We start from the raw sequence: 27,996 nt of genomic DNA on the forward strand, positions 1-27,996 counted from the left end.
CGGTTCGAGGGCCACACGACTCCACATGCCGAAGTGTCCTTTGGCAAGACACTGAACCCCAAGTTGCTCCCAATGGCAGGCTAGCACCTTGCTGAGTGAATGTGTGGCTGAATGAGACATGCAAATGGGGAAAGACCCAAATCTTCTAAAAGGTGTTCCAAACGTACATTTCAATAATACATTTTAAATCAGCAATAGAATCTGAGAAAATCATAATTTCATATCATAAAAGTAAAATATAAAAATATTTAGACTGGCTAATGCGCATTCTGATGTTTTACAATGTCTCTATCAAAAAGGCAATTGGCTCTATTAAAGACAATATGAAATCACATATTAATGCATATTTCTGGTCTTAGTGTGAATGATTCATCAGTGTAACATTTTCATTGTAAATCATTTCTTCTCTTTGGATTCTTTAAAGGGGTCATTACATAATCCTTTTTTTATATAATTTAATTGTCTTCCTTGAGGTCCACTGACAATATAGGTAAAGTATTTTTTCACCAAAACAGTCACAATTTAGTAATATATGATCATTTTCCACCCCGTCTCTGGCCCTCTGTCTGAAATGCTCGGTTTTGGCCTTAGCGTCTCCTTTAAACTTCAATGTAAATGCCCACTGTTGTGATTGGCTAACGTCATGCATTCCCTAAAATACAGCCATATTTGAAACTCAATCGGAATAGAATGAACCAGTTTCACAACATTATAAAACTTAATTTCAGGGTTTACACAATGCACATCCACATTGCATCTGGTTATATTACACTGTTCACTCAAGCTCAACTATTAACACTCAGCACCATAAACTATCAAACAATCATGAGATTTGAAACATTCATGAATTAAACTGTTTACTCACAGTTTTCCGATCGGGTCCAATAGAGTAATTAACTGCCCTATCTTTCAATAACAGTTCCTTTGCAAAACATAACTCGTATTATGACTGGTTCACAAGCAAGCCACACTGATATGAGGCGAGAAAAATGTATATACATAGTCCAAAGCAGGATGAACAAGACACACGCACATACAGTATCACCATGAACTTAGGCACACATTGCTGGAATGGCATCAAAACTGTCAAAGACATCCATCTAGTGCATATTTATATACACCAACAATTAAAAATAGCACAGATGGCCACAAGTTTAAAAGTGGTGTGAGATACATGGTAATGGCCAAAGATGTCTGTCTAGTCATGTTTATATACAGAAATAATTCAAATGGTCCAGATGGGTCCCCTTTGGTGTTCAGGAATACTTTGTAGCTACACTAGGCCTGTCTGTCATGCTCTCTCTCTGTTTACAAACTGAAAACCAGTGGGTGGGTCCAAGGATGCATTGATTTAAAGTAGGCATTGATGTTATTGCTGAAGAGAATTAATGAGTCCCCTAGTGATGTAGGCATCTTACTGAAGTAAAGAACCAGGCATTTTTGTAGCTTGGTTTCAATTAATGTTTTTATTGCACTGGGGTTAAATTTTGAGTTCTGAAATGAACAGTAAGTTTTAGAATGACCTCTTATATGTCATAATATCAACAAAAAAAAAATGATTCCTCGTGAAATGACCCCTTTAATCAAAATATGATAACTTAACTTGCTCTTCCTCTGATTTGACTTTTCTATTCTGCTGACATCACTTAGGCTGCGCAGGCTATTGGAAAATATTGACCAATTGTCAAATAGCTGTTAAGGCATTATTTTTAGCAAACTCCCATTCACAATATAATCAATACCCGATGGATCCAAATAATGTCCAGCGCTTTTTGATTTCTTGTTGGATACATCAAATTTTACTTTAAGGAAGTACAATTACTTGCAAACGGCATCTTTCACCAACTTTAAAAATTAAGGTGTGACTTCCATTCCTAAAGCTGCCATATCACTCATTGTGTTTTTGTCCATTAATCTTTCTGTGAGTGGTCCATCTCCTCCTCCTTGTATTGCCTTTGATATTATAAAAACAGAAACAAAAAGACCTGCTCAACTGTCACAAGTAAACAGAGCAAAAAGGGTGCTGTCAGTCTTCAGAAACACTTGCCTTTCTTTTGAAATCCAGGCGGTTCAGTATGTCCTGAAGTGCAGTTACTTCCTGCTTCATGGACAAAGAGTTCCTGTCAGCTTGATCTACAGGATTACAATGTCTGTGTATCAAAAATCATCTCTCGTATGCCCGTAAGATACATAAAATTATTAAACCATAAGGTGTAGACATACAGTTGCACCAAAAGGTATTTGGACAGCTAATGTGCACTAAAAATTAATGAGTGTCTTTGCGTTATATAACAAAATATCAAACGAAATGGCATTCACTTGAGAGACAAATAACACAAACACTCCACTAACAAGAAAAACATTTGCCAAAAAAAGTTAAAATGAGAAAACAATAGACAAATTGTCAAAATTTAGACAAAAATCATTCTGATACTTTCTGGTTGTCAGACTTTGTGGGATATGCCCATAATGATAATGACTTAAGGGGAACTGACTTCATACATCCACTAAAATGACCTTGAAGTAGCACCAGTTTGTTAAAAGCAATTGCAAAAAATAAAACCATAGATAGTTCTAATGAAAGGTCTAGCATAATTTGTTTACAGATGCCACTTGGTTTTATATTTCTAACACAAAACGTATTTCTAATGCAATGAAGCTTATTGAATTTAAGTGCCCAAATACTTTTTGGGACCACACTGTATTTTTAAAGCACATACTGAAGAAATCATGGACATATAATAGCTTACCCCGAAGCTGAAGTGTTTTGTAACGAAAGTCAAAATCGTCCTGCATGTCCTCAAGATACTTCACAGCCTGGTCCAGCATCTAAGGCATGAAGAAATACTGACACTTGTCACGCATGCACTTTTTCAAATCTAAATCCCTGTTTAGCAGTAATGAGTCAGTACAGGACATAATGTACCTGAACGCTGCTTCTTATAACTGCTACTTTGTTGTCGAGGATTTTCTGTTTCTCCAAGGCTGCAGAGTTTTGCATTGACTTCTCCAGTGGACCCTGCCATTAATGAAATGAAAACATAGGAAATAAAAGATTGAGACGTTTAATGCATAATTCTAAATATTCACGAAAAAAGGAAATAACAAAATGCTAGATACTTTTAAAAGAATAGTCCCCCAAAATTGAAATTCTATCATATTCTCAACCTTCTGTTTTTCCAAACTCTTATGCTGTTATTTTTTCCATGAACACAAAAAGAGGATTTTTGAAGAATCTTCAATGGCAGTCTTTGGTGACTGTCAAACTCTGAAAATGCCCCTTAAAAACACCATAAAAGTACCATAAACATAGTCCATATGACTCATGCACTACATTCCAAGTCTTCTAAAGACCAACGATTGCTTTGTGCGAGGAACAGATTGAAGTTTAGATTGTTATTCACTAACAATCTTCCCCTCCATTGCAGTTTTTATGGGGAAGAATTGCAGTAAGTAATGAATTGAATGTTTGTGCCTGTTCCTCAAAAAAATAAAAAGAGAAAATCTTCTGGTTCAGAAGACTTGGAATAGTAGATCTTTTTGGAGCTTGAACTGTCTTTGTATGGAAAAGAGCTGTGTAAATCAGTATTGGAGTTCGAGTCAAGACCGAGACCAGAAGAGGGTTGAGTCTGAGTCAAGAAAAAGACAGGAGAGGGCCGAGTCTGGGTCAAGACCAAGACCAGAAAAGGCAGAGTCTGAAACAAGGCTTTTTATGAATGCATTCAATGTATTGTTTAAACAACTATTCACTCCAGGCTCACATATCAAATAAACCTCATTTATAGTTTGCTTAAGCTTATGTTGGTTAAATAATATTACCAGTTGAGAATAAAAATAGAGTATAACACAGGTGTCTCAAAACACGTATTTAACAGTTGATATTCTTTTTAAATTGACAAAAGAACTTGAAAGAATTGTGGTGCCCCTCACAAGAAAACAGATACGTGGTGCAATGGTCAAAGACATCCATTTAGCAAGTTTACATGGAAAAGCAACTGAAAAACAGCATGAATGGGCATTGGTGTGAAAGGTATTACATGACACAGCACCAATGGAAGTTCCTTAAAATTATCTCTCAATTAACAATTGTAGGTAAATATCCACTGAATTATCCCAATGCTGTTTACTGAGAAGCTGCTGCAAAATATTCAGTGAAATAGCGGTCCGAATGAATCGGATTGAATAACGAATCGACTCCATTTCGCCAATTTGATGAAAAGAACCGATTCATTGGAATTACTTATTTGTGAATCGGGCATCACTAGATCTGATTCTGGTATGATGTTAAAGAAAAAAAATAAAATTTGTAAATTTTATTTGGTGAACTATTCCTTTAAAAGTGGTATAAGTGAAAAGGGAAGCTTGGTGTACAACATAGTGGCACATGTGGTTTTTTCATGTCGTTTGTCATGTCTATCTTGGCAGTACCTGTTCCTGCATGCTGGCTGTGGACAAGATGCGTCGCTCTTCCCTCAGGCAGTTACAGATGATGGCAGCCATGTGGAGAGGGTTAGCTTTGTATTTCTCCTGAAAGATTGAAGAAATAGCATTTACTCACTGATGTAAGACCATGGATTCTATTCACAAACCTACTGTACTTTGGTGAAAGTAAAGTCATTGATATAAGTGAAGTGGACAATGAAGTGGATGTCAATTAGGTGCTCTCAGTAGCAAGTTACATAAGGTTACAATCATATGTATGCAAATTAATTCACACTGTTTAAGATTATGGAAAATCTCCTAGTTGAAACATTATTGTGGGTGTGTAGTCTGGGTGTTTTTTTTTTTCTCATGCAATCTATGATGACAGCATTTCCCGATATGACTGGTAAAAGGGGAAAGTTCTTCCAAAACAAACAAACAAAAAACACAACTGTCCTATATATGGTCTATATATAAAAAAGACATTTTTCTGTCTCCCCCACACTGAATTTTTGCTCCCAATCACAATATTATTTTGTTTTTGGGGTGGCATATCTACACCATCTTCAGACAGATATGTACATTTATTTTCTTTTTTTTTTAACCAAGAAAAACCCCCGACATTTAACTCTTCTGATATTTGAATTTATACAGAAAAATCCCCACAACACCCACTCACATAAAACACAATAAATGGTACAAATGTGTTGATTAACTTGAAAATTAATTGACTAGTATGATCTCACAGTAATGTGTAATTAGCTAAATAATAACTGATGTTTTGTCATCCTGGACACTTGTTTTCTTGTAGTGTTAAATTTAATTTAATTCCAACAGCTAAAACATGAATTACTTTTTAATACGTTTTTATAAAGCATTTTTGTAAATTTCAGCCATTATGTCTAGGCTTAATTCCAGTATATGCTCCCTCACTAAATATAGTACATTTTAGGTGGGTGAGATAACCTCAGTGATAAATATGGGCGAGGCGTGTTTCCACTGAACTCAATGAAAAGTTAGCAAAAACCACACTGGTATGCAAGCTTCCGTTGACACAATCAAATATAGCACTTATAAATTACATTATGAAAGCTGTAAGTATTGAAATTGGATCCATTATGCAATGAATTAGCTTTTCGAGGCACACTCACATCCCTCATTTAAAATTGCTTTTAGAGCACAAATCCTAACACATGGATCTCATGACATGTTTTTCTAAATATTAGACTACGTTTAACTTGACACAGCGACCTAAAAACTGCATGCTTATGACCCAATGCAACCAAAGAAAGAGGCTCCAAAATCATCCGTCTGATGCAGCTGAACATATTATAATAAATCTCGGACTGATTGACAAATTCAGTTGCAATATGGATTGCTGTAAATTCCAGGCCAGACTGGTAATTATTTAAATATATAATGATGCAGTAATTATAAATACTTATATTGAATTATTGTTATTTGAGAGGCTTTCTCAGCAAATATTGGCAATTAATTGTGATTAATTCGATAAATTAATCGGCATACCATGTAATTAATTCGATTCAACATTTGAATCAATTGAAAGCCCTATTAGATATACACAAATGTATACATGAAATGTAACTATTTACTTAAAAAGGTATGTTACACAAATTTAATTTAACAACTAATGACACGTTGTTTCAATTAATTCTAATAATATTGTTTCTACCGATATTAATTAGCTCAAAAGAAAATAATGACTGAGGTCAGTCATTAAACAATTGGTTCCCCAAAAAAGCTGCATTGAAAACTTAAATGGATTGAACAGGATACAACTTCACCAAAGCGAAAAGTAATCATCATAATGGTGATTTTACTTTACACAAAACAACTAATTACAGTACTTGAAATGTCAAGTTTTGGGCTCCCTGTGTCAAGTTCCTTTAACTTATTTTCTTAAAAATCCATAGAAATAAGATTTTAAGTGTTGATCATTTAAACTATAGAGTAACATTTGTAAGCTATGGGGAATACCCATAATGCCTTGCACTTAAATTATTTAATTATATTTCCTTGGTCAAAGTGAACATATTTAATACTTGTTCTTAAGAATTCATAGAGTTCTCAGCTCTTTCATAGTATTATTTATGTTGTTTCGTTGCAAATAGTTGTTTCGTGTGATGTGACCATTAGGGACCCATTTGGTCAAGTTGGACTCTGTTAACAGTATCGCAGTTCTCCTTGTGCAAGAGCAACTGAAGTACATGTGTCTATGCATTTCTGTGGAGAAATAAGGTTATTTAATGATTGACCAAGAATCAGTTACAATCTTCATTGTTGTATGGCCTAAATTTGATTCCATTCAATTAAAATGATTAAATAGAAACAACAACATTTAAAAAGCAAATTGCATCTAGTTACCTTAACTTGAATAGTTAAGTTCAGTCTATATGCTCACCAAGTTAAGTGCACTTAATAACACATTTTGAAGATGCCATTATTCAATTCAAATGAGGGAATGAGTTCAATGAAGTCAACTTATTAGGTTTTTCAGCGTTAATCACACTAAAGAGAGTCAAATTCTATATGAAATCTTAATAACAACTCTTTAAATGCCCCAATAATTTCCTTTTGACCAAACAAATGTGCTTAAATTATTCGTGCAAGGGCTCAAGAACCTCAGTTCTGTACCTGAATTGTTTGAGTCAGCAGTTCTTAAAATATTCATTTTATGGATTTTTAAGCCAAAGAATTTCAAGGAACTCAAAATAATTATTCTTTTTTACTTTATGTTCACCTTATAATAAATATTTTGTGTTGCACACATTCATGCAAATCAAAGGAATAGTTTACCCCAAAAATTTTAATTATCTCATCATTTACTCACCCTTATGCCATCCCGTTTGTGTATGACTTTCTTTCTTCAGTAGAACACAAATGAAGGTTTTAAGAGATTTTCAGCTCTTTTGGTCCATACAATACAAGTGCATGGGTGCCAAAATTTTAAAACTCCAAAGATCACATAAGTCAGCATAAAATTAATCCTTACGACTCCAGTGGTTAAATCAATTAAGTCTTCAGAAGCGATATGATAGGTGTGGGTGAGGAACAGATCAATATTAAAGTCACTTTTTACTATAAATTCTCCTCCCTGCTCAGTCAATTTCCACTTTAACTTTCACATTCATATTCTTTTTCTTGTGTTTTTGGTGATTTGCATTCCTCATGCATACACCCCCTACTGGACAGGGAGTATAATTTCTAGCAAAAATTGACTTAAATAATGATTTGTTCTGCACCCACACCTATCATATCACTTTTGAAGATATGGATTTAACCAATGGAGTCATATTCATTATTTGTATCCTGCCTTTATGTGTTTTTTGGATGGTCAACATTTTGGCACCCATTCATTTGCATTGTGAGGACCAACAGAGCTGAGATATTCTTCTGAAAATCTTTATTTGTGTTCTGCAGAAGAAAGAAAGTTATATACATCTGGAATGTCTGTAAATGATGAGAGAATTTTTATTTTTGGGTGAACTATTCCTTTAAGTAAAGCTAAAAAAAAAAAATACTAATAAGTACGTTTCTGAATAGTATCAGTGACATCACTGAAGAAAACTATGTACTTAAGTGCATATAGGTTAAGCTGAGAATGCGGAAAAAATGCTTCCATTATTTTTTGGTTTAATAAGATGCTCAGAATGGCATGCCCTCTTTTAAGAAACGCAGGGTGTGTCTGTTACCTGTATCTGATGAAATATTCTTTTAAGATTGTGCCTGTGAAGAAAGTTCTGCTCCTGAGAGCACTGCCTCTCCAACTGTATGAGGAAGTTATTGAAGAGTACAGTAGCCATAGACTCGTGGTTTGAGGCTGTTTCCCTGTGCAGATATGGACAAAGTTACTTCAGAAGGATGTATTTCTATATTATGTATTGAATTTTAGAAGAGCTGTGAAACAAATGTACAATTACGAAATTTAGTGTTCAGATTATTTTTTGGAGGATTTTTGGGAGAGATTTTAAGATGTAATTAAAAACATTACAATTCTAACAAAAGAAAAAGAAGAAGCAACATACCAGTCCTGACTTTCAATCCAGGTGGCCAGCACCTGCCTCAACTCCATTGGAAAGTTATCATCATAAAAATAGTCCACCTGCTCGAGAAACTTAATATCCAGTTGCTGAATTTGTTTCCACTGACTCATAATGGCACTGGGAATAAAGATAAAACTCTCATTTAGATTAAATGTGTAAGCACATGACATTACAACAGTCTGCTTCATATTCACATATCCAACTATATCAGAACCATGAGCAAATCAGCAAAGAAAGGAAGTTGCACACTTAGTCAATCATAATTCATAGTCAATAATCAGCATCATATTGTCTAACATATCACTACATATTATATGAAAGATAATACATTAAACTTGGTTCCAGATTTGTAATGTTTGCATTAAACCTTATGCTTAAAGTTGTGAAATATTTGACCGCTTACCTATTTATAGTATGAAGGCTAAATCCTGAGAAGTTTACACAGTTTTCCTTGCTATATATAAACTCGATGTGTGCGCTCTCAGGGTTCAGAATAGCAGGCAGCCACGCTTTAACACTGAAAAGACTTGCACTTTGACTACAGACCTCAATCCGACAGAATTGGATGAACAAATGATCGGAAATTTCCTTCAATCGTCGAGAGGCACTACAAATGTTCCTAAAAGTCTGGAATAGATCATTAATAGCCTTTAGGTCATAAACGTCAACAAACTTGTCCAGTGATTATTGTTGAGCGGGTAGACAGGTGGGTGCTTCAAGGAAATGTTGAGCACTTCACGAACACGGAAACGTCGTGCAGAGAAACACTACGGGAACTCCCCAAAATGATAGTAGCCTACAGAAGGTTTTAAAGGTTGGATTGAATGACTCCTTCAGTCTGCTTCAGATCGGGGGACGCATGGACCATTAACACATTAATTGAAATAATTTGTACACTGTTCTGTATCTAGTATTGTTATAAAGGATTTACTCAGTGTATTTAAGAGTCGTAGTAATTGATAGGTGAGAAACACTACAGGTTTTTAAATTCATAAACTAGGCACGTTTCTCTCATGAAAATTGCCCATGGTTCTACATACCAATAGTTTAACTGTGGTATTTATTGTAAGACTTGTAATGCAACCACAAGCAGGGCTGTAGCTAGTGGGGTGAAATGTGGTAACGACTCTTGGGTCTCAAAGTTGCAGAGGGGGCCAGTAACAAATTTGAAGCTGTATTATTTTAATAAGGGGCCCAGAGCAATATATAGTCAGGGGATCCAGAATTACTCACTTCAACTCACTACTGACCACAAGGAAACCATGGATTCATCCTCATTATCATGGTTAGATTAAGGTTTCTAAACAAAAATAAATCAATAAAAAGCCAAAGCACATTTAGAAACTATATAACTGCCATATCTGTAATTAAAATTAAACACATTCACTCACTCCCATTAAAGATTCTTTTAAATTAATTTACATGTATTTTGACTGCACAACAATGCTAAACAACCAAGATTAATAAAAGCTGTAAAAGTATTGTTCATTGTTAATTCATTGTTAATTAACTAATGCTTTTAACTAGTTAACAAATGGAACCTGGGCCTGGGTATCGCAGCGAGTAAAGACGCTGACTACCAATGCTGGAGTCACGAGTTCGAATCCAGGGCATGCTGAGTGACTCCAGCCAGGCCTCCTAAGCAAATAAATTGGCCTGGTTGCTAGGGAGGGTAGAGTTAGATGTGTTAACCTCCTCGTGGTTGCTATAATGTGGTTCACGCTGTAGGTGGGGCACATGGTGTGCTGTGCTTGGATGCCGCGGAGAATAGCGTGAAGCCTCCACACGCGCTATCTAATGCGCTCAACAAGCCACATAATAAGATGCGGGGATTGACGTCTCAGATGCACTATGCCACCATGAGGACTTAGGGTGCATTTGGAATTGGGCATTCCAAATTGGGGAGAAAAAGGGGAGAAAATCAAAAAAATACAAATGGAACATATTGTGGTGTTACCATAAATATAATTAAAGGAATATTCCAGATTCAATACAAGTTGAGCTCAATTGACAGCATTTGTGTCGTCTTTTTTTGTGTGGTCATTTTAGGGTTTGTGGTGTTATGTCGTCATGGTCACAATGCTGTAATGTTGTATATACCTACACAGAAAAGCTTAGTAAGCAACTTTATCAGATTAAATTCATGTAAACATGTATAATGTTTTCGTTTTGTGGCTATACTTTTCAAACAGGAAGTATTTCAATGTTTAATGATTGACCCCATTCACTTCCATTGTAAGTGCCTCAGTGTAACATACATTTTTGATTTTCTATAAAGAAATGGAAGCGTAAGCGGGCAGTTATAGCAGGAAGACTCTGGATCTTTATGCTTTCATTCAATCACTGATCTCATCCAATCACAATTCAGCCTCTGGTTTATAACAGAATATGTATATGTGTGTGTGTGTGTGTGTGTGTGTGTATATATATATATATATATATATATATATATATATATATATATATATATAGTTTTATTGTTCTATACTGTATATACTTTATTTTCTATCCAATTTTTATTCGATTTCTTATTATTTAATTAATTATATATATATTTTTTATTATTATTTTTTTTTTATTATTATTATCTCTGTATTGTTGCTGTATTGTATTGTTGTGCACAGGAAGCCAAGATAAATTCCTTGTATGTGTAAGCATATCTGACAATAAAGCTGATTCTGATTCTGAAATGCTGATTAAAATCCATAGTGATTCTGTTATTCCACAGATATAATGCAAAATCACCTAATTATGGATAAAAATAACCAAGATGGACATTTTACAGTTTTGGTGCATTTTAAAATATAACCTTGTGAAAGCCAACCGAACAATGAAGAAAATGCAATGCCCCTGTTATGAAACAATCAAGCAAGCTACTGGTCTAACATGCCCCAAATCACACTATTGCAATTTTACTCATGTTGTTATTTTGTCAGAGAGCTATACAGGTCCTTCTCAAAAAATTAGCATATTGTGATAAAGTTCATTATTTTCCATAATGTAATAATAAAAATTAAACTTTCATATATTTTAGATTCATTGCACACCAACTGAAATATTTCAGGTCTTTTATTGTTTTAATACTGATGATTTTGGCATACAGCTCATGAAAACCCCAAATTCCTATCTCAAAAAATTAGCATATTTCATAAAAGAAGTGTTTTTAATACAAAAAAAGTCAACCTTCAAATAATTATGTTCAGTTATGCACTCAATACTTGGTCGGGAATCCTTTTGCAGAAATGACTGCTTCAATGCGGCGTGGCATGGAGGCAATCAGCCTGTGGCACTGCTGAGGTGTTATGGAGGCCCAGGATGCTTCGATAGCGGCCTTAAGCTCATCCAGAGTGTTGGGTCTTGCGTCTCTCAACTTTCTCTTCACAATATCCCACAGATTCTCTATGGGGTTCAGGTCAGGAGAGTTGGCAGGCCAATTGAGCACAGTAATACCATGGTCAGTAAACCATTTACCAGTGGTTTTGGCACTGTGAGCAGGTGCCAGGTCAGTGCTGAAAAATGAAATCTTCATCTCCATAAAGCTTTTCAGCAGATGGAAGCATGAAGTGCTCCAAAATCTCCTGATAGCTAGCTGCATTGACCCTGCCCTTGATAAAACACAGTGGACCAACACCAGCAGCTGACATGGCACCCCAGACCATCACTGACTGTGGGTACTTGACACTGGACTTCAGGCATTTTGGCATTTCCTTCTCCCCAGTCTTCCTCCAGACTCTGGCACCTTGATTTCCGAATGACATGCAAAATTTGCTTTCATCCGAAAAAAGTACTTTGGACCACTGAGCAACAGTACAGTGCTGCTTCTCTGTAGCCCAGGTCAGGCGCTTCTGCCGCTGTTTCTGGTTCAAAAGTGGCTTGACCTGGGGAATGCGGCACCTGTAGCCCATTTCCTGCACACGCCTGTGCACTGTGGCTCTGGATGTTTGTACTCCAGACTCAGTCCACTGCTTCCGCAGGTCCCCCAAGGTCTGGAATCGGTCCTTCTCCACAATCTTCCTCAGGGTCCGGTCACCTCTTCTCGTTGTGCAGCATTTTTTGCCACACTTTTTCCTTCCCACAGACTTCCCACTGAGGTGCCTTGATACAGCACTAAGTAATGAAACAGGCTGGGAGTTTTTAAAAGCCTCAGGAATCTTTTGCAGGTGTTTAGAGTTAATTAGTTGATTCAAATGATTAGGTTAATAATTCGTTTAGAGACCCTTTTCATGATATGCTAATTTTTTGAGAATTTTGGGTTTTCATGAGCTGTATGCCAAAATCATCAGTATTAAAACAATAAAAGACCTGAAATATTTCAGTTGGTGTGCAATGAATCTAAAATATATGAAAGTTTAATTTTTATCATTACATTATGGAAAATAATGAACTTTATCACAATATGCTAATTTTTTGAGAAGAACCTGTAGTTGCGGTGAGTCGTTATGTGACTTTCTTTCTTCTGCTTAACACAAACTAATGTTTTTAGAAGGATTTCTCAGCTCTTTTGGTCCATAAATTGCAAGTGACTGGGTACCAAAACTTTGTATCTCCAAAAGCATATAAAGGCAGCATAAAAGTAATCCATAAGACTCCAGTGATTGAATCTATGTCTTCTGAAGCAATGTGATAGGTAGGGTCAGAATCAGATCAATATTTTAGCTCTTTTTTTTTTTTAAATAAATCTCCACTTTCACTTTCTTTAGTTTTTGGTGATTTCCATTGTTCGTGCATATCGTCACCTACCGAGCAGGGAAGATAATTTTTAGGGGGAAAAATAACTTGACTGTTGACCTGTTTCTCTCACACACCTATCATATCACTTCTGAAGATATAGATTTAAACACGAGTCTTTTTGATTACTTTTAAGCTGCCTTCGTGTGCTTTTTGGAGCTTAACATTTTTGGTACCCATTCACTTGCATTGTATGGACCTTCAGAGCTGAAATGTTCTTCTAAAAATCTTCATCCATGTTCTGCAGAAGAAATAAAGTCATACACATCTGTGATGGTGTGAGGGTGAGTAATTGATGAGAGAATTTTCCTTTTTGGGTGAACTATTAATTTAACCCAACCCCTAAATCTAGCCCTAACCCTAACCATAGTAGTAGCAAGTGCGAGTCTCGCGAGACCTTGGTATTCGTACGGTTACCTTCTAGACACAGACCCTTTTAAGTGTTAATTCAGCAATATAACCTGTGATTGATTCAGCCTGACAAACGCTGAGAAAAGTATAGCACGCGACGACGCCGTATGTATTCAAGGAGTAATGTGAACAAAATGAATCAGCATTATTACCCCTAAAATAAATACTTGAGTACATTAAATTGTGACATTTCCCTGAAAAAATGTTTGTCTTAAATCTCACCTCCTTCTTTATATCTTACATTATACTAGGTGGTATTTTTTTCTACAGCCTAACAATTATTCTTGCTCATGATTATGAAATTGATAATGTGGTACTTTTTATTTGTAGGATGTGTAAATAGCTACCATATCCATAAAGCAAGGTATCTTAAATTCAAACCCAAAGACACTGGAAAATCTAGGCTAAAATGAAGAGACCTGAGTGATTCAAATAAATAAACTTACTAAAGATAGCGAATCTTTTCTAGCTAATGTTACCCCAGTGTAAAATTTATGTTTAAGTAATTGAGACATATCCAGATGCAGACCCGCAGCACCACCAGTTTCAGAACCCCAGTTTCAGAACCCCAGCGCCAGAACCTGAAGTGAGGGGCGGAGTTATTGACAATGAGACAAGCATGGCGGAGAGCGTGGTGAGTTGTGTAACGTTTTTGACATCATGTTGTGAAAAATTATCGCATATATTAAGTTCAGCGTTTATCTGCTAAATATTTAATTTGTGCATAACTTTATCATCTTAATGAAGCTTGAATATGTTGTCATACTTTACTGTATTAAAAAAAAAAAAATCTACGGATGGTTCGATACATTTTTGCGTGTTGTAAATGAGCCTTGCGGTGACGTTTTGTTAAAGTGTTTGTTCCACGTTCCTCTGTTATATGCGTTGTTTGTGAGTTAATGTTACCTTATAGTTGATGGGTTTTTTTTACGTTGAGATTATTGTGTGGTGCTTTCATCTCTTGTAGAGACATTTCGAATGAATGAAGACCACAAGGAAAAGGCCCGCAACAATCTCCTGGAACAGTCAGAAGCTTCCAGAGAGCCCTTTCTATTTCATTTTGTGTTCAGGGATGACATGGAGTTATTTTAGCAAGACTGTAAGGACAAAATGGGCCTGAGAGTGAATTCCTCATTTGATACATTTTAAGTTTAATTTATACAGGATTGTCATGATAAAATGGGCCTAGGGGTGAATTGGTCATTTGTTGTATATATTTTTATTGTTTCTTTTAAAATTATGCTGAATTTTCTCTTTTTTTAGTTTTTTGACATGTTTTATTTTACATAAAGAAAAATGCATGCTGCACATGTTCTTGTGAAATAAAGTATATTTTATATAAAATGCCCATAAGTTTCAAGTATTTTTTTTCACCATCATGATCAGGAAGTAACTCTCATAATACAATGAAACGGATAACTATATACAATTATATCACACAAGATCAATGTTTTAAAGTGCTTATTGTACTGTACCTTAAAGAATCATTATAACATACGTATAAAGTATGATGTTTCGTTTGTAATAAAAGCAAAGTACTCTCCAAAACGTTAGGTGGCGCTACTCGGTTTCGAACGTAAGCCCCGCCCCTCACTTCAGGTTCTGGCGCTGGGGTTCTGAAACTGGTGGTGCTGCGGGTCTGCAGCTGGATACTATTGGAGAAATTACTTTTCTCTCCAGAACTCCAATTGGCGACTCATTTGTGGAATACTCGCATCAAGCCACAAAAACAAAAGTGTTACCGACTCGGTCGCATGATGGCGCTCTGCTACAATATTTTCACAGCAGCCTTCATTTATCTAGAGACGAAGAAGAACCGCAGAGCAGCGGCCACATGTGATGGTTCAGACGCACAGTTGATAGATAGGAAGAAACATGGTAGAAAAGAATGACTGTGGTGGCAGCAAAATTAACCTGCGAGCTCCGATCATATCCAATGACTCCAGGTAACCGTTTATCAATTCATCTCATGTATTTACTTCTGTCTCTTAGTTTTCTAAACTCACCAAAGCCAAAAGACGTGACTAGTGTTGTGGGGAATGTTGGTCCCGTAGGAGGGGATGCATGATCAACCTGTGAGCAAATTAAACTCTTTCGATGTCTCTTTAAACTTTTAGATTGACAAGTTTTTCTGCATCTTTAAAATGTCAAAAACACTGTTGATTGCTTAAACTGCTGTTGGATGTTGGTTTGCATGCAACGATAATCATGAAATAATCTGATCTCTCATTCCTGCAAGGCAGTGAATCATTGTTACAGATTGAGATCATGCCTATTCCTTGATTATAAAACATCTTTAATAATGGAAATCAACATCGCGATTACGTTAAAGTACAAATATTACAGATATGTCACATTTTACAGCCCTGATGCTAACTGTCAAATTTGTATTTGACAGCTGCACTTGTAAACAAAGAATTGTGTTTAACTCTGATGAACGTTTACATAGAAATACATATACAATTGTAGTTGTATTTTTTAAATAACAAAATTTTATTAGAATAGAAATAAATAAGTATAACCTCTTCCCAATCCTGTAAAATTAGCCTAAAACGCCTAATCAAGGCATACCCAAAGTAAATTTAAAGCTGTTCTTGAACCGTTTGGAGTACATGCATGGTTTTGGTCACATTTGAAAGTGGATTTACCTTTCAGAATTACTGTTAAGTGCTACTGATTTTGAGTAATAGAAGTTTGAACACAATGAAATAGAAGTTTTTTTTTTCCGCCTGAAATTGTTTTTGCATACAGATGCCTGCAGATGACTATAACTTGTAGCTATTAGCTTGAGAAAACAATGGGATCACAGCATGAAGCCTTACCTAGTCCAAGTTCAAATGTTATAACAATACCATAAAAAATGAATATTTTACACATGTTTTTCTAAGGGTACACCCAGGCGTTTTACAAAAGTGCCTTTTGGATACTCCAAAAGGACCCTTTGGTAACCTAGGACAAAAAGGCTACTACTTTTGAACGCTTCAACGTACAGTCATAATTTTGGGCTCTAATGAAAGATGACACTTAGAGCTATCATATTCCATATCCAGATCCACTATTAGTTTTGCTGACACAGAGTAACTGATGCATAAACACATTAGAGTGCCTTTTCCCTTCTTGAAACTAAATGTTGTGCATATAAAAGAGTCAAAACTAGTGCTATGGTGGACAATTTGTTTATATAAAAAATACACAACAAACTATTTACATGAATTTTTACACAAAGTATTTACAAACCATTATAAAATTGTACATGTTTCTAGCAACATGCCAGTCATTGTAGCAGTCACATTTGGGTACAAAGCACAAAGGCACATCACAGGAAGAGTACTTCACTGGTGTCTTTGCATGACACTGCCTGCACATCAGACGACCAGCGGTGCAAGATTTGGTGATGTGCAACGGCCTGTGATGTGCTCTTCGTGGAGCAGGAGATACGGGTCTGGCTGTGGAGTGAGACCCCAACTCTGCCAGCTCCTCAGCAAGGGTCTCTCTGAAAGCCCTCCTCTCTTGATGAGGTGCTGTCCTGCTGCTCCACTTTATGTGGCCCGCATCCGGCTCCCAATCGCTATCTGATTCAGTGAGAATAAATAAATGTAATTTACAAAGCTAGACACAACTTTTCCATCTTTTCTGTATTCTATATATATATATATATATATATATATATATATATATATATATATATATATATATTATTAGTTTTTCTTTTCGAGTGTGTAAATATGTATTATTGTATGTATATTTACTGTAAATACTGTATACTTTGCCAATGTACTATGGAACAAATAGACGGGCCTACACCTCCCCCCATGAATTCAGCATTGTAACAAATAGATGGGCCTACCCCTCCCCCACCTCCCTGCATTGTAACAAATAGACTCTCAAACACAACATATATTCTTATTTTCAACTTATATTTATTGATTTATTTATATATATATTTCGCGTCCATTTATATATATATATAAAAATGCATATTTACAGTAAATATACAAAACATCTATATAGCATGTCAATAGATCTGAAACAAACAATGAACTAAAACCTCACACATGCACAAACAAATACAAAAAACACGCACAAACGGTTCAAACACTCAGTGAACTCACACACGCACAAACAAATACAAAAAAGACGCACAAACGGTTCAAACACTCAATGAACTCACACACGCACAAACAAATACAAAAAACACGCACAAACGGTTCAAACACTCAATGAACTCACACACGCACAAACAAATACAAAAAACACGCACAAACGGTTCAAACACTCACTGAGGAAACACACGACAAAGGGTAATTACAAAATGTGTATTCATTATTCAAACTAAAGCTTATTTATGCGGAATATACAGTATATATGTTATAAAACACAAGAAAACACTTACTTGTCCAGAGCAATGTCTCATCTCTCCATAAACATTTCCTCTGCCTCCGAATTATCCGTATTGTTTTCAGAAATTTCATCTCCAAACTCATCATTTCCACAGTAAATGCCTTCTTATATCACATCCTGGGGTGAAAATCCTGTTTTTCGCGTTCGTTTCACCATATTTAAATCGCCAAATGTGTAAACAGTTCCAAAACAGCTCTCCAATATTTTTACGCACAAAAAATTGGGTAATGGCAAGGCAATTTTGCGCACACACATTACAGAACCGTGCTCTAATCTTCCCACTAAAGCTGCATATCACTGTTTTCAGCATTTCATTGGCTATACGATGCGTCAGTCATTTCCACTCTTCGATGTAATTGGTTTGATCAGTAAACAAAGGAAAGTGGGTATGCCCTTACATTCGACACAGACTGTGGTTGGGTATTGAAGGCTTTGGACAGGACATGGAAGCTCCTATTGGGTCAAATGAGGTGTCAATCGAAAGGTCAGAGTGCGTGCTTCCATTTTGATACCGGATATAGGAAATGTTTACATCTAAACTGAAGTTATTACCGATAATATGTGAAAGTTTAGGTACAGCTGCCAGGTGCTTTGAAATGATTCAACAAGAGTCTGTGGATATTAATTGATGTAATAATGTGATTTGGACTAAACATTTTACTTGATTTGATCATTTGGACATTTGACAATGAAACAACACCGTTTTTGTCGGGAAGTTATGGATCAGTGGAATACTATGATGCTTCATAGGTGAGTTGCCTAAATTTTGTTATTGGTTGTTTATATGTTGGTGGTCTGACAAAGATATAGATTGTACCTGCTGTTGTGATTGTATCTTAAAATGGTTTATATCAATAGAAAATCAAGAAATTTAGCTTTCCAAATATATGTGGCATGTGTACCAATGTAACACACAGCAGTTTTGTTTATCGCATACTTTTATTTTGTACATTTAATGGCCCGTCCGCGGGCTGTGAATTCTATCATGATAAACAATTGTTAAGAATATAGACTACATATTGCAATGTGGTAAATTCAATTATTTCAATTAATCCAATTCCGGTGATTTCAGCAATATCCTTAATAGTTTTCTTTGCTTGATGCAGGCCAATAATTTGCCCTTCTGAAACGCAGTAACATCTTTTCGACGACCACGGGATACATCTTCTGACATGGTTGTTTGAGAAATTAGAAGTTACACACTGCATCAGTTACGGTTAAAAGAACTGTTGCCAGCTGAAACATATTATTCACTGCAAAAATGATCCAAACAAAGGTTCTTTAAGTATCTACTTATTTATATATATATATTTTTTTTATATACCCTTTTCTCCCCAATTTGGAATGCCCAATTCCCACTACTTTGTAGGTCCTCATGGTGGCATGGTTATTCGCCTCAATCCGGGTGGCGGAGATCAATTCTCAGTCAAGACAGTCAATCCACGTATCTTATCACGTGGCTCATTGAGCATGACGCTGCAGATACTCCCAGCATGTGGAAGCTCATGCTACTCTCAGCGGTCCATGCACAACTTACCACATGCTCCAGTGAGAGCGAGAACCCCTATTCGCGACTACAAGGATGTTACCCCATGTGACTCTACCCTCCCTATTAATCGGGTCAATTTGGTTGCTTTGTAGACCTGGCTGGAGTCACTCAGCACACCCTGGATTCAAACTCGCGACTCCAGGGATGGTAGTCAGTCAATACTCGCTGAGCTACCCAGGCCCCCCTCTTTTTTTTTTCTGGCCAGGCAGTGTATAAGCAAAGTAATATAAACTGTGCAGTTTTTAAAAGGAAGGGTATTATGAAAAACTAGGCCTGAGTATTATACTTGAATGAAATATTAATTTGTAAAGTTCAAATATTTGAATGATTATATAAAAGTAGCAATAATTTTTCTTTAAACTTGTAATGAGTAAAATTAATAGTACAGATTTAGACATGTTGAGATGTGTAAATAAGAAGCATTAAAGGAATAGTTCCCCCAAAAAATGAAAATGCTTATCATTTACTCACCCTCATGCATCCCAGATGTGTATGACTTACTTTCTTCTGCAGAACATAAAAAAAGATTTTTAGAAGAATATCTCAGCACCGTTAGTCCATACAATGCAAGTGAAAGATGATCAGGACTTTGCAGCTCCAAAAAGTGAATTAAAGCAGCATAAAAGTAATCCATAAGACTCCAATCCTTAATCCATGTCTTCTGAAGTGATCCATTCCATTTTGGGTGAGAACAGACAAAGCCTTTTTAATATAATTCTTGACATCAGCAGTCTCCTTGTTGATCATGATTTCAAGCTCGATTACACTTCCTAGTGCCGCCTAGTGCTCTGCGCATGCGTAAAGCATTAGGAAGTGCAATCAAGCTTGAAATCATGATCGTGCCTAGAGACTGCAAGATGTACAGTGAAAAAGAACATTTATTTTTGTCTGTTATCATAAAAAATAGATTAGAACACTTAAGATGACATGGATTAAACCACTGGAGTCTTATGGTTTACTTTTGTGCCGCTTTTATGTGCTTTTTGGAGCTTCAAAGTTTTGGACACCATTCATTCTTATGGACCAACAGAGCTGAAGTATTCTTCTAAAAGTCGTACACATCTGGGATGGCATGAGGTTGAGAACATAATGAGATGTAAATTTTTGGGTAAACTGTCCATTTAACTATATGTTAACTCAATGTGAGTAATACTGTTAGATAGAAACATCCATATGAAAACAATCACCATCCTTAATCATTGCACTTAGTTGTAACCACATTGTCTGTGACACTGATTGTTCATTTTAAAGTTGTCTTAATTTTTGCAGGTTTGTGTTGTGTGTCTCTGGAGATTCAGTAAAAGTTTATAGCACGTGCACAGAAGAGTGGCTCCACACTCTTCAGGGCCACACCAACCAAGTCACAGGCATTGTCTTGAATCCAGTCAATCTCCTGCAGGTCTGTGTGTCTCTCTTAGTTTTTCTTCTATAGGGAAAGCTGGAGAAAGTGTATAAATAAACTCGGCAAAAAAAAGAAAGGTCCCTTTTTCAGGACATTGTATTTTTAAAGATAATTTTGTAAAAATCTAAATATCATCGAAGGAACGAGTGTTACACCGAGGCCTGTACTCTGGAGCAGGATCAATTTGGAGGTGGAGGGTCCGTCATGGTCTGGGACGGTGTGTCACAGCATCATCGGACTGATCTTATTGTCATTGCAGGTAATCTCATCGCTGTGCATTACAGGGAAGACATCCTCTTCCCTTGTGTGGTACCCTTCCTGCAGGAACCTCCAGCATGATAATGCCACCAGCCATACTGCTCGATCTGTGCATGATTTCCTGCAAGACAGGAATGTATTGAGCCTGGATCTCAATCCCATTGAGCACGTCTGGGACCTGTTGGACCGTAGGGTGAGGGCTAGGGCCATTCCCCCCAGAAATGTCCGGGAACTTGCAAGTGCCTTGGTGTATGAGTGGGGTAACATCTCACAGCAAGAACTGGCAAAACTAATGCAGTCCATGAGGAGGAGATGCACTGCAATACTTAATGCAGTTTGTGGATACACCAGATACTACACCAGACCCCCCACACACACATTATTCCATTTCTGTTAGTCACATGTCTGTGAAACTTGTTCAGTTTATGTCTTAGTTGTTGAATATTTTTATGTTCATACAAATATTTACACGTGTTAAATTTGCTGAAAATATAAGCAGTTGAAAGTGAGAGGGCATTTCTGTTTTTGCTGAGTTTAGCCACTGAACTCATTTGCTTAGTCAGCATTCAAATACAGCTGCGATTATTTTTATGCAGTTAAAGTTGGCCCATAGGAGCTTGTTACTCTTACCAATTTGCTGTCATCTGTATTCAGGGTCAATTTTGAACAATTGAAAACTCTCACGATGAGTTCTTAAACCAATTGTTTGTTACTGTAGGCATCTTTAGAGGGTTTCATTCCCGAGTATATTCAGACAGCCAGCATGCTTGAATTCTGTCTGAGGTTCATAAAAATTTGGCATGTTAACGGCCTATTGTAAGCAGATTTCCTCTCTTAGTGATATTATGGGTTTACACACTGTTGTGGTTATGTTTTTTCAAATTTCAACTTCAGGACATTGCGTTGTGTTGCTGAACAGACAACATAAGATACACTGATGTCAGAGACACTGCTATTATTTATTCATTCATGCATTTGCCGTGTCTGAAACCGCTCATCAAAGGAATATTCCGGATTTAAACAAGTTGGGCTCAATCGACAGCATTTCTGGCATAAAGTTGATTACCACAAACAATTATTTCACCTTGCACCTTTTTTCTTGAAAAAAAAAGCAAAAATTGAGGTTACAGTGAGGCACTTGCAATGGAATTCAATGGGGCCAATTTTTGGTGGTTAAAAGGCAGAAACATGAAGCTTCTAAGTTTATAAAATCACTCGTTAATTATTCTGTTTAAACACATATATTATTTGAGCTGTAAAATTGTTAAAACTATAATTTAAGGTTTGTTGGTATTCTAGTCATGGCAACAAAGTTGTAATATTTTCTATATCTTTTGTTTGAGGCTATACTTTTAAAATAGTAAGTATTTTAACATTTATGCATTGGCCCCATTGACAATCCATTCTAAGTGCCTTAATGGAACACAGATTTTAATTTTAAAGAAGTGGTCAATTAATTTTGTTAATTTAATTTTGTTGAGTAATATGCTACAAATGCTGTCGATTGAGGTTATCTTGTTTTGCACCCAGAATATGATGATCTGATGATCTGACCATGCATACTAAAGCACATTTCCAAAAATATCTTTATATATCAATCAGATTTCAAACCGCATACTTTGTGGATGTGGTTCGGGTTTGTAAAAATTCAGACTTTAATATACAGTATGTGAATATATATTTTTCCATTTACTTTGTTTTGCTATTTAGACTACAAACAGTTAAGCAAATTTTAGTTAGAAATGCTAAAAAGTTGGATTTTTGCTGTCTAAAGAAAGCCTTGGTTTCCTGCTAGCATTACATTTAGTTCACGTTTATTTCTAGTACACTTCCAATAAGGACTCTGACCATCATCCCTTATTTTTTAATTATACTATATATATATATATATTTGTTTTGTAATTATATTATTGTTCTCTTATTAGCTTTTTTGTTGTCGTTGTTTTTCATTCTACTGCAGGTATACTCTTGCTCAGCAGATGGCACTGTTAAATTATGGGACTTCGTTGATGGCATCCTTATCAAGGTACATTTTGTTATGTGACTGAGAACTGTAGGCTACTGTTTCCATTACATATGATGATAATACTCATTCCTTTTATGTTGATTTCTTTTTTTTTTAGACGTTTATCATTGGATATCCTTTGGTTTCACTTTGTGTCCCAGAAACATGTGGGAATAATTTTCCTTCATCTTCCCATGACTTCAAATTCACAAGCTGGTATGTTGTTTTTCCATTTGTTTATGCCTCCTACGCACTACACGACTTTCAAAGACATTGGATCATGGTACCGTGCATTTTAGCGTTTTCAAATTACACGACGAATTGGCGACAGGGGTGAACACGTTACAAAACATTTCACTATTGACAAATCCTTGACGACTCTGCCTGGACTCCAAATTAAAGTTCACAACAGAGTACACAACTAATGCATAATCATACGCTATGCATTTCAGAATATGATGTGTATGTTTTTAATCGCTTAAAGGCATCATCTATCTTATTGGTTACAATATGAAAATGTACCTCATACTGAAAAATCTATCTATTTGTTTACCTGACTGTCCAAGAGAATTGGCAATTTCTCTCCAACTCTTCTCCACCCGGTTGTGGTACAGTTCAGAGGAAACCTCAAATAGGCTCTGGGACTCCTGCCAATGTTCCACTAATCTTTCCTCAATTTCTTCGGTCCATTGAGACTTTCTTGATACCGCAGCCATGCTAGTTGATGTTCCATTGCAGATACATCAGGACTCTTCCCACTGAAACTTCCCATGCCCTGTTTCTTGCTCTCTCATTGGCTGAAGGTCAACGCTGTAGTTGTATTCAGTCAAAACACATTTCACTTTGCACGATTTGGAATCGCAGACAGGTCCAGATATTTAACATGCTAGATATCTCACTGACATCGGCGATGTGTTGGCGCTTCTCTCAGATCGCGTCTTTGATAATTCATACATTGCGAGTGTCCCTCATGTGAGCGAGCTCCGATTTGATGATTTCAGGCTTTTGACAGCGATCTCCACAAAACTGTTGGCGAGCGAAAATCGGGCTTAAAATCCTGTAGTGTAAACTCTGCATTAGTGGGCTGCATTTATACTCCAAGGCCTAATGCACAGATCCGCATTGCCAGGTATCAACATCTGCCATAAAAAAAAACTGTAACCTTCAAGGAATATTTCACCCAAAAAAGAAAATTCTCTCATTACTCACTCTCTCTTATGCCATCCCAGAGATGTATGACTTCTTTTCTTCTGCAGAACACAATGAGTTTTAGAAGAAAATTCCAGCTCTGTGTGTCCATACAATGCAAGTGAATGGTAACCAGATCTTTGATCACAAAAAGGCAAAATAAAAGTAATCCATTTGACTCTAGTGGTTAAATCCATATCTTCAGAAGCGATACATCTATATTTAAGTCCTTTTTACCATAAATCTCTAGTTTAAAATTCATCTTGTTTTGTTTTTGGTGATTTGCATCCTTTGTGCATATTGCCACCTACTGGGAAGGGAGGAGAATTTATAGTAAAAAGGACTTCAATATTGATCTGTTTCTCACGCACACCTACCACATTGCTTGATGAGTGTTTAGATATAGAACCACATTTGAAATGGCCCAAATCTAAAAAAATAAATAAATAAATAAAAATCTAATTTCCTAGATTCCTAAATACTAGATCCTTGGCCAGATGTCAGTAAAAAAAAATTGGAATTGGTTGAGTGTAAATGCAGCCATGGAGTGTTAATGGAGGAAGTCATTTAGTTTGCCACATTATTGTCATTTACTGCCACATTATTGTCTTGGTTTTGTCACACTAATTTTACATTCTCAGAATAATTAAGCTGTAGTGTCATTTAGAAAACCGCTAATTATCATGCTTTTCCGCAGGCACTGTGATAGAACAGGCGCTCTAGAATCTCTTTAGCAGTGCCGCATGGAAGGTTTCAAGTGTTTTACGACTCTGCAATTTTGCAAGCATGATAACAAATTGCTTATTCACTAATAAACTTCGAGAGAGAGAAAAAAGCAAACTTGCCCATGTAAAACCATCAACATCCTTGAACTACAGCTTTCTAATATTCAGCAGCTTATCTAAGTTCATGGGGCAAAAGGGCATGAGCAGTTTCCTGAGCATTGGGCTTTGTGTGTTTCTGTATGTCCAGAGTGTTTCCAGTTGGTTGCTGCCCATCTACCCAAATCCGCAGAACAGGAGGTGGAAGCCAAAGAGCTGTCTGCTGTTCTGACTGATGTCAGCCAAAACCCCAGCTGCACAGCTTTTAGGAGAGGGGTAAGAGCTTACTCATCACTTTCCTATAGGGTAGTTTAAAAAAATGTGACTTAACAGATTGTTTGATGGGTTGTCTTGAAACCATTTTAACCTAATCACATTCTAAGCACATCCTTGAAGGGTCTGCTTAAACTGCTATTTAGTCCAAGGCTAGGTGATTACATTTTTAAGTACATTACATTTCAGTAATAACATTACGTCGATGGGCCTTACAGGTACAGAAAGACAAACACATTGCTGTGTATTAAACACCTCATGCCATACTGAAAGAGTTTGACATTTCTGAGCAAATTTAAGATAATGTGTTGTTATGGTGCTATGTTTTTTACAACCGAGGTGTAGATCGCTTGTGGTTTCTATTTAAAATTTGCTCCAAATAAAATACAAGCCATCTGATAATGTACATTTTACTTGGTTCAATGCAGAACACGTGCCAACTGCCATTTGTAATGGGTGGGCGATATGACCAAAATTGTGGTCATATGTGTTTGCTTTGATTCGTATTCAAACCTCTCTAGATTAATTACAGATTAATTGTTACCGATAGTAGCTTTTTTTTTTAACTATAGGTTAATAGCAAAAAAAAAAAATAATTTTTTTTGGTCCCTCTTTTTTTTTTATTCCTTATCATTAAACCTCTTCTGTGGAAAAATATACTCAAACTAGATATATAGTCTATAAAAGGCTTCATTTGGTAAATGCTTGCATATAGAGCATTGTAATGTAACAAAGTCTCTGTCATTTCAAAATAAGAGTCCCTGATGTATTTCTCACTTGTTTATAGAAAGTCCCACATTATGCACCAAATTTGTATTTTTCTGGTTCTTATTGAGCTTTTAGTTGCACAATAAACAACTTTTGGGATATTATTCTTTTTGGGCTTTTGTTGGGTCTCAGTGTCTGTGCCCTTCATAGTATGGAAAGACATTTTTTTGTTTCGTTCTATAAATTGATTTAAAAAAAATCTATCGGCCAATTAATCAGTTATCTGCCTTTTCCACCACCCTGGTTATCGGTATCGGCAAAATCCACAATCGGTTGACCTCTAAACCTCTCCATCACGTATTGTTTGCGTTTGGCCTATCATTGGAAATTGGAAACCTTTTTGGCAACTACTCTACAACAGTTGAGCAGCCTCTTCTTCCTCTGAACTTTGACCTTGGAAGGGAACATGGGTTGTTTCAGGCATATGACAAATTCAATATATTTTCTAAATAATGTGTAAAACCATGTAAAGTCAAACAGATTAATATTATTTATTATAAGGTTAGGTTAGAGAATGATGCCTTTTAATTGGGTTTCTTGACTATTTTAAATCTTTTTTTGTATGATTGAAAAGTAAAGGGACATGTTTGTCCACATGTTTGCACACAGATATTTACATACCAAAAAGATCTGCAGTTTGGCCCTTTAGACTGTCAGCAAGATATATATCGCAATACCGCCTGGCTCTAATCCTCCTGATGCGTCCTGAATGACGGGAAAAACAGGCCACTCTCACAACAGGCAGCCATTGTGCCAAAACATGGGTTTTAAACATTGCCAGTAATTTACAATGGGAAAACATCTGTATTATCATCTCCCCAGAGGAACAGAAATCTTAACTTTCATGCCTGTATTTTTCCAATGGAAATGTTTAAACATTAGCTCATTTCTGGCAGTGGAGAACTTGCTTTGGGAAAACACCACGTCAGACATACTCTTCTTGTTATGGAGAAATCATTTGCCAACCTGCGCAGTCATTGCAATAGTAAGAGCGTTGATGTGGGATGGTAAACATGGTTTGAACCCCTTTTAGGTTAATCAGTGTGGAGCTGCACAGGTGTTAATTATGTAGAGTGAGTGAGGTGTGCAACCATGTTGCATCTTTACTAGTTGTTTTGGTAAAGACATTACTCACCATGACTTGTGAACCTTATTTGTGGTTGTGGACGAATAAAGAACAGTGCACTTAATAGAGGGACAGTTTCCTTGGAGCAACCTGGGGTTAAGTGGCTTGCACACGGACACCGTGGTAATGACTCACATTTTGTGGTAATCAGCATCTTTTAGATATTAGGAAACATACTGGCCATGTTTGCCTTCAGGTATTTATATATCCTTTATAGAGATAACTTGAATACTTAAGAGCCTATAAGTGATTCTTTTTAGTTGGATTTTAATTTTTTCCCCAAAGATGTTGAATTTAAGGAAAGCTTTTAAAAAGAATATTGGTCAACAAAATATCAGACTGAAAATGTGGCATAATGTGAAGTTTAGCATTATTGTAAAATTGATTTAAAACCAAGTTGATCTTTTTTTCCTTTGACTGTCAAGCTCCAAATATTATTATTATAATTTTTTTTTTAAAGTGGAAGTAGTTTAATTCACTGACTGGATTATCAACAAATAGACATTACAGAATGGATATTTAATGTATAAACCATTCTTATGAACTTTCCAGAAAATTTCCTATATTGTGATTATAGGTT

At 36.1% G+C, this 27,996-nt stretch overlaps 1 protein-coding gene and 1 pseudogene across 4 annotated transcripts in view; one reads left to right on the forward strand and one right to left on the reverse strand.

The window, feature by feature from the left end:
- The window catches only part of LOC127654783 (signal transducer and activator of transcription 4-like), a 43,297-nt gene that overhangs the window by 13,761 nt on the left and 1,540 nt on the right, over positions 1-27,996 (reverse strand). For 2 of the 4 annotated variants that reach the window (XM_052142204.1, XM_052142201.1), the window contains exons 1-7: positions 8,890-9,205; positions 8,469-8,603; positions 8,136-8,271; positions 4,429-4,527; positions 2,927-3,019; positions 2,751-2,829; positions 2,048-2,133 (exon numbers count right to left, since the gene is read on the reverse strand). In XM_052142204.1, coding sequence (XP_051998164.1) covers positions 2,048-2,133; positions 2,751-2,829; positions 2,927-3,019; positions 4,429-4,527; positions 8,136-8,271; positions 8,469-8,596 — 621 coding nt within the window. In that variant the 5' untranslated portion in view covers positions 8,597-8,603; positions 8,890-9,205. Of the gene's footprint in view, positions 1-2,047; positions 2,134-2,750; positions 2,830-2,926; positions 3,020-4,428; positions 4,528-8,135; positions 8,272-8,468; positions 8,604-8,889; positions 9,206-23,793; positions 24,067-27,996 lie in introns of those variants that run through there. The other 2 variants (XM_052142202.1, XM_052142203.1) reach the window with 2 other exon arrangements.
- LOC127654784 (WD repeat-containing protein 75-like) overlaps positions 15,456-27,996 on the forward strand; it is a 30,540-nt pseudogene continuing 17,999 nt past the window's right edge.

The sequence above is a fragment of the Xyrauchen texanus genome, chromosome 14, assembly GCF_025860055.1.
Source record: "Xyrauchen texanus isolate HMW12.3.18 chromosome 14, RBS_HiC_50CHRs, whole genome shotgun sequence".
Classification (NCBI taxonomy): Eukaryota; Metazoa; Chordata; class Actinopteri; order Cypriniformes; family Catostomidae; genus Xyrauchen; species Xyrauchen texanus.